This window comes from Hydra vulgaris, chromosome 12, assembly GCF_038396675.1.
Source record: "Hydra vulgaris chromosome 12, alternate assembly HydraT2T_AEP".
Classification (NCBI taxonomy): Eukaryota; Metazoa; Cnidaria; class Hydrozoa; order Anthoathecata; family Hydridae; genus Hydra; species Hydra vulgaris.
The window spans coordinates 14,984,152-14,991,617 of NC_088931.1; the positions used below are offsets into that span (position 1 = coordinate 14,984,152).

At 25.8% G+C, this 7,466-nt stretch overlaps 1 protein-coding gene across 1 annotated transcript in view; it reads right to left on the bottom strand.

The window, feature by feature from the left end:
• The window catches only part of LOC124807958 (adhesion G-protein coupled receptor G2), a 110,430-nt gene that overhangs the window by 63,701 nt on the left and 39,263 nt on the right, over positions 1-7,466 (bottom strand). The window contains exon 3 of the mRNA XM_065812295.1: positions 2,906-3,108. Within this exon, the coding sequence (XP_065668367.1) occupies positions 2,906-3,108 (203 nt within the window). The remainder of the gene's footprint in view (positions 1-2,905; positions 3,109-7,466) is intronic.

The window sequence follows — 7,466 nt, forward strand, 5'->3', positions numbered from 1 at the left end:
CCGCCTCCAATTTGACGGCCGCAGCTATTTTAGAAGCAGAAGCCATTAGAGGCGGCCTCCAAAAGGCTTTGCCTCCAAAATTTCTTCTTCAGCCGGCCACCATTAGCTTCTGCCTCTCTATCGGTATCGGCCTCCAAAACATTTTGCCTCCAATAAAGAACTCTGACTGCGGCTATCAATAGGAAGACAAAAGCCACTGGAGACGGAAGAAAGAACAATTTGGTTCTAAAAATTGATTGGCAGGCCGCCACCAACAGCTTCCGCCTCCCTAAAAAGTCGGCCTTTCGGCAGAAAGTTACTTTGCCTCAGGGGGGGGGGGGCATTACAAACTCTGGGAACCATCATATTAAAAACATACGTTACAATGGATTTAACAAGCACAGTAAATATATGAAGCAATAGTGTTGTGAAATGTCAAAATATATGATGGCTCCACAACCGTCACTACGTTATCTAGAAAATATCTTGTGAAGACAAATGGTATATTCAGAGATCCTTCCTTTACCGAACTTGGATACAGGGACAAGAGAAAGAAATGCAAATGGGCGAGGACATCTGATGAGGTGAAGCAGGCCAGAAAACTAGAAAGGGACTTTATAGTAATCGTTCGCGTTGCCCGAAAACTATCAATTGTGGAAATGGAAAAATGGAAAAAGCATAAAAATGTAAAAAACTTTCAAAGTGCTTACAGAGTTTCAGAGAACCTATAATAGAGTTTGATATTGAAATACTAGACTCATTATCTGAAAGTCAACAAAATATCCTCGGCGAATATATGTTATTTGAATCTTGCTGTAGCTCCTGTTATTAGATAAAGAAGGCTTATAAAATTAGATAACGGATAAATCAAAATGCAGAAATTTACTCTTTAATTGAGAATTTTTTTAAAAAAACGGTCCCAAGCCTTTGAATGATCTTGTTGACAACATTGATTGATTACTTAAAGTGTTTTAACTGCTGAATAAAAACTCAATAATATATTCAGTTCGTGTTGAATATATAAGAACAAACTGTGACTTATTTATTTCGCCTCTGAATTACCCGAGTTACAGATCAATCTCTTCACTTTTGGAATGTCTTGGAATTGTAATTTGTAGTATTTTATTCGAAAATAAAATAAACCATTCTTATAACGTCAATTTAACATTAAAATTCAAGTTCCTTGGCCCGGAAAAACAAAGAAAAGTCATATTTCAAGTTCTAATCAGAATCAAGATGGGGCCTAAGAGGCCTAAGGGGCCTAAGAAAAAACTGTCATTATATCGGCCATTTTAAAAATTGCCGCAATTTAACATTAAACGATGTAGCACAGCAAATGATTGGTGTTGTATTTATTACTATCATATGTATGCATTAAAATTGTTATTATTTGGTGTTGCATTGCTCTTATTAAATGAGTGTCTTTAGTTATGTATAATATAATATGCATTATTATTGCTGTTATTACTTTCATTTATATATCGTTATATTATTTTCATTAAAACCGGGTGTTTAATTCAGCCTAGTTTATTACTATTTATAAATGACCTTGAAATGTAACAACTTTTGTATTTAGAAATCATATATGGCATATATATATATATATATGTATATATATATATTTATATACATATATATATATATATATATATATATATATATATATATATATATATATATATATATATATATATATATATATATATATATATATATATATATATATATATATATATATATATATATATATATACATTTATATTTATAATATGGCTGATGATTGTCGCATGCCATGCCATTCGGCAATCATCAGCCTTATTATATATATATATAAATATATATATATATATATATATATATATATATATATATATATATAACTATATAAAAATATATATATATATATATATATACATATATATGTATATATATATATATATATATATATATTTATATATCTATATATTTATATATGCATATATATATATATATGTGCTACTTGTATAATTATACAACAAATATTTAAGTATATATATGTATATTTATGTATATATATATATATATATATCTAGTTTTGTTAGTTTTAGTTAATATATGTGTGTGTATATGTATATATATATATATATATATATATATATATATATATATATATATATATATATATATATATATATATATATATATATATGTTATATAAGTTAAACAAATTTAAACAAATTTAAACCATTCCTCAAAAGAATTGAAAAATTAATCTTTGAAATATGCGATAATGAGAGTCATACTTTAATGATAAAATGTTATGTCACGCGTTTGAATGTGAAACTTTACACCACATAAGTTTTATAATGTTATTTTGTGTTTTCATAATTTTATCTCATAAATTTGGTGTATAAGGTTTGATTCTCTAAGTGCATGTTAAAAGACCTAATATAATCATTAGCTTATTAATTTAATTTATTGAAAGTGAACTAAATATCAATTTGAATGAAAAAATGTTTTTACTTACTCTTTATTTAAACTATTATTAAATATATAAAATGATACTTAAATAAATTTAACTAAAATATGGATTTCCTTAGCAAATAGATTGACTTATATAAGATTATGTAAGTTATATTAGATTATTATATAAGATTTAGTTCCTTAGTTAGACAAATTAAGTTATAAATGTTATAAATACACTATCTTTTAAGTTATAAAAGTATATATATATATAAGTATAAATACTATTAAGTTATAAAAGTATATAGATATAAGTATAAATACTAACTATAAAGTTATAAAAATTATAAATACACTATCTTTACATAATACATATTGTCTTTAATCTAAACTAAAGACGAAAAAAGAATATTATACATATAAATATGATGGTAATATATTGGTGTAATTATGATTACGACCAAATATATGTTATAAAAAAAACCTTGCTGAAATATTGTAAAATCTTTGTTGTTGGATTTGAGCTTTCCAGGCGTTCAGTATGTTCCCATCTTTTTTGTCTTAAACTGGGGCTGTAAACTCTTTGGACAACTTTATTGTTTTGAAATTCATCATAATTTATTTCAGATTCGTTAAAATCGCCATTCACCATATTTTTGTAATTCATTGTTAGAAGAACTATGTTTTCTAAAGGTAATACTAAATAAGTTTACTTTACTACATGCGGCTACCACAAGCGGCTAAAATTAAAAACAAAAAGTTAAAAATTAAAAAGTTTTTCATTCTGCAAACAATGCCCTGCTGAACTTAACTGTTCCAAGAAAAACTCGATGGAAACTCTTTTTTAAATGCCTCAGTCAGGGTTTTCATACATACCCCCCCCCCCCCCACTTACTTCAAAACTTTTAAAATGAAAGTTATTAAAATACATCTGAAATTTTGTTTTAGATACTATTAAAAAAGTTATTAAAATTAATTTTTTTTTTAACATATAATTTGTTGTTATGGGAATTAAAAGGTAAAGCAAGTATTATTGATTGACATATATTCTTGATTAAGTAACCTTCTGAAAAGCAAATAAAAATTTTGTATAAATTAAAACAAACCTATATGATTTCTTTCCAATAATGGTAAATTTAAAATTTTTAAATTAAAATACATAATTTTAAAGCATTTTGGTGTTATTTTTAATTCAATCCAAACTTTTTGAAGTAATTTATAGTTGTTCCGGGGTGCAAAATATGCTGTCCGTGCCATGACTGTAGGAATTTAATGAATCATATTTTTCAGAACTGTATACCGCTATATATGTAGGCCCAGAGTTCTTTATCCCGTTGCCTTGTCGCCAACAACGTCATAAATGATAGTTATGAACGCGTAAGTTGAAAGTATCAGTTTATGTTGCTTGGCTACAACCCAATTGTGATCTGGCAATATTACTTGGTAATCTACATGGCCGACGACACGGGTTTTAGAGTGGAGGGGCACAATCGTCAATTTCATAAAAAAAGTCCGGCAAATCTAGGATATTCTAAAAATAAATGAAAAAAAAGTCTTTAAAACAAAAAGTTTCGGAGAAGAGATCAGTGCCCCTGAACCCCCTCCCACGCCCCCTCTGTGTTGTCGGCTGCTGCAGCACTTCCAAAAGCAATTCTAGCTTTATCGTCAGGCAAAAATAGCGTTGTGTTAACAATAAGTGGCAAAGGTCCATTACAATCCTGATAGCAGCCAAACCATCCTGGGCATCTACATTTTACTTCTAATTATTGAATTGAGTTTTAAAAACTTTCACTGGAACCGTTTGTTCATGTCTTTTGCCTTTATTTGTATTCCAACAACGTTGTGTCAGACGTATGTTTACAAAACGTCTGTTTATAAAAGTTCTTTTAATAGTGTAACCTTTTTCATTATTCTCAGGTCAACTTGAGTTTTTGGGCATTCCAATAATTCATATCAACGTGAGGATCGGCTCCAGCTTCATTTAAACAAACGAGTTCCCAAATCATATTAACTGGATCTGCATAGTTCTGGTATTTTCTGGGACGCCCAGGTTTTTTAAATAATGTTTCACCTGAAGTTTCGGATAATTTTTTGTATTTTTTTTTAAAGCGAATTTTCTAAGCTCGACAACGGTTAACTCGAAGAGTTAACAACTTGTTAAACTATCTTTTTGCTATAAATTTTAAATCACCTAGATCTTTCTGTTGCTTTAATAGAAGGAAAGATTTGTTAGGATTTACTTTATCACAGGCCACGACTTTGGGGGTCTAAGAAGGCCAAATCCCAATTCCTTCCCCCTTCTTTCTCCCCCGCTTCCCATCGCCACAGAATTTTGCAAAGTAATGTTATTTTTTTGCAGATAAAAAAAATTGAATACTTTTATAAAAATAGAAACACTTTTATCTACTTTTAGGCAAAATATACAGAAACAAATCGATTTTATTTGTTAGTTTTAAGTAACTATACAAGTAAAATAATTAATTATTTTACGCCATAAAAAAATTTATTTCCCAGTGGGTCAAAGTGTAGCAAAACCATACAAAAAAAGTTTTAAATTTTAAAATTTAAATAATGGCAAGAGTCGTTCAACATTTTATTAAGCTAGAAATTATATTTTATTAAAAAATACTTTTGCGATAAAATATCATATTTGTTATTTAAATATCTCCTTAAAAATATTTAATCATAAAAAACAAAAAGTGCAAAATTTTCTTTTTTTACATTTTTTTAAAACTTTGATTTCTTATTTTAAAGAACTTAAAGTTTATTTTTTTACTATTTAAGTAACTAAAATATTATTATGTTATTATTTAAATAAAATAAAAAAGTTATTTTATTTGCACTTTAAAAAATATTTTTAACAAAGAAAACATCGTTCATTTTGAGTAAAAAAATATAAAAGTTTTCAAGTGTATCATTTAAAACCAACATTTAAAAACATCTGTATCAACCGTATTAATACTAATCTGTATTAATACGTATTTTATACATCTTAAAGATGTCTTTTGCCCATAAGTAGCAACTAACTAGGTATTCGCTAGCTCATTTCCTACCGGGTAACTTGTACAAGACATTACCAATATTATTTATTTATTAACTATTTTAAAATTTCCGAAAAAAGTTATACGTTAAAAGTTATATTTGATAAAATGCGCAACAGCAACCAACAAAAAATAATGGGAAAGCAGTGAATTACTTAGTTACTTAGTTACGACTCATAAAAAAACCATAAAAAGCTTTAACTAGCTTATTACAAAATACTTTAATTTACTTTATAAAAAAAAAACTAAGAGTTAATAAAAGTGATAGACGGTCAATTGAAAATGGATAGAAGATGTTTAATGAATTTTATAATGGAAAATAATTTGTTGCAAAATGATGATATACATAGAAACTTATAAGCATTAAAGAAATTATGCTCTTCTAGTTACCTCTCTAAACCCATCATATCATATAGTAAAAGAGGCTAAAAATAAATGCTACCCTGAAAACATTCAGGTCAAGATCTTCTTTTTCATACTGCATTAAAATTGTGTTCAGGCAAGCAAACGACGTCGTATCAACGTCTAAGCAAGGTTGAAACTTTTAATGTCGAAACGTTCAACGTCGTTTCCACGTTGATTTACCGTTGATAAAGTAACGTTGAAATATATGACGTCGTTTCAACGCCTTAATGATGTAAAAAGTTTAACGTCAGACTTTTCAACGTTAATTCCCCGTTGATTTATGGTTGATAAACTAACGTTGATATTCAACGTTATCTTTTTATATTCTGTTTGATATCGAGGCAGATTATTATAAGGTTTTCTTAAAAATAGTAATAGCAAATTGCTCAGCGAAATGTGCTTCTTTTATTGTATTTTGTTTAAAAGTGTTAATATTTAAAAATTATTCAGCGGAGGTTTTTTTCAATTGTGAAAATAATTTAAACAAATAAAATAACTGAAGAGGAAAAAAAAAAAGAAAAACAGCAAAAAAAAAAAAGAAACATAATGCAAAGCTTAAAGTTAAAAAAAAAGGTTTGAAAATGGAAAATAATAATAAAAAAGTACCACTTACAAAGATATTTAATAAAATTTTAATAAAATTTTAATAGCAAACTTTACAGCAAAAAAGAACAAAAAAAATGTTTTTAGTTAATTCTTTAAATTAATTTCATGCATTGTTTATATTGTCATGTAATTTTGTAAACTGTTTTAATAGTCCTGTATTTTTTTCGATTGTTTGTGTTACTATGTATTTATGTGCGCTTTGGCTTTTTTATTTTTTGCTTTTTTAAACATTCTTGTGTATTTTTATTTTATTTTTTGGATTGTGTTTATTTGGCATTGTCACAAAATGCTAATATTATCATGTTTTTTTTTGTTCAATGTTTGTATTGTCCTGTCTTAATATTAATTTTTCTTTTTAGTTTTTTTAATGTTGGTCATACTATTTTAAAGTTGTATATATATTTTTAAAAGTGCATATCTGTATGTGTTAATCTGTGTATGTGCTTTATATTTGCTATGTTTTTTATCAGTTTTGATTTTTTAATAGTATTACATTAGTGTTAAATATTTTTTTCTTATATTTAATCTATTTTGTTATTGTTATTTTTATTATAACTATCGTTATCACTGGAATTATTATTTTTAATTTTATTATTACTTTTCTTATTTTCTTGTTTTAAATTTTATTTAAATAATTGTTTAATGTCTTTATTGATGAAACCCAATGTAAAATGAAAAAAACTTTTTAAGTCATTTTCTTCTACTTAATAAATGCTTTTTTTTGACTAATTTATAATTGCTATTTTTTTATTAAGATTAGGCACTTTAAGAATGCATTTTAAAATTGTTTAAATATATATATATATATATTTATATATATATATATATATATAATATATATATATATATATATATATATATATATATATATATATATATATACATATATATATATATATATATATATATATATATATATATATATATATATATATATATATATATATATATATATATATATATATGTATATATATATATATATATATTATATA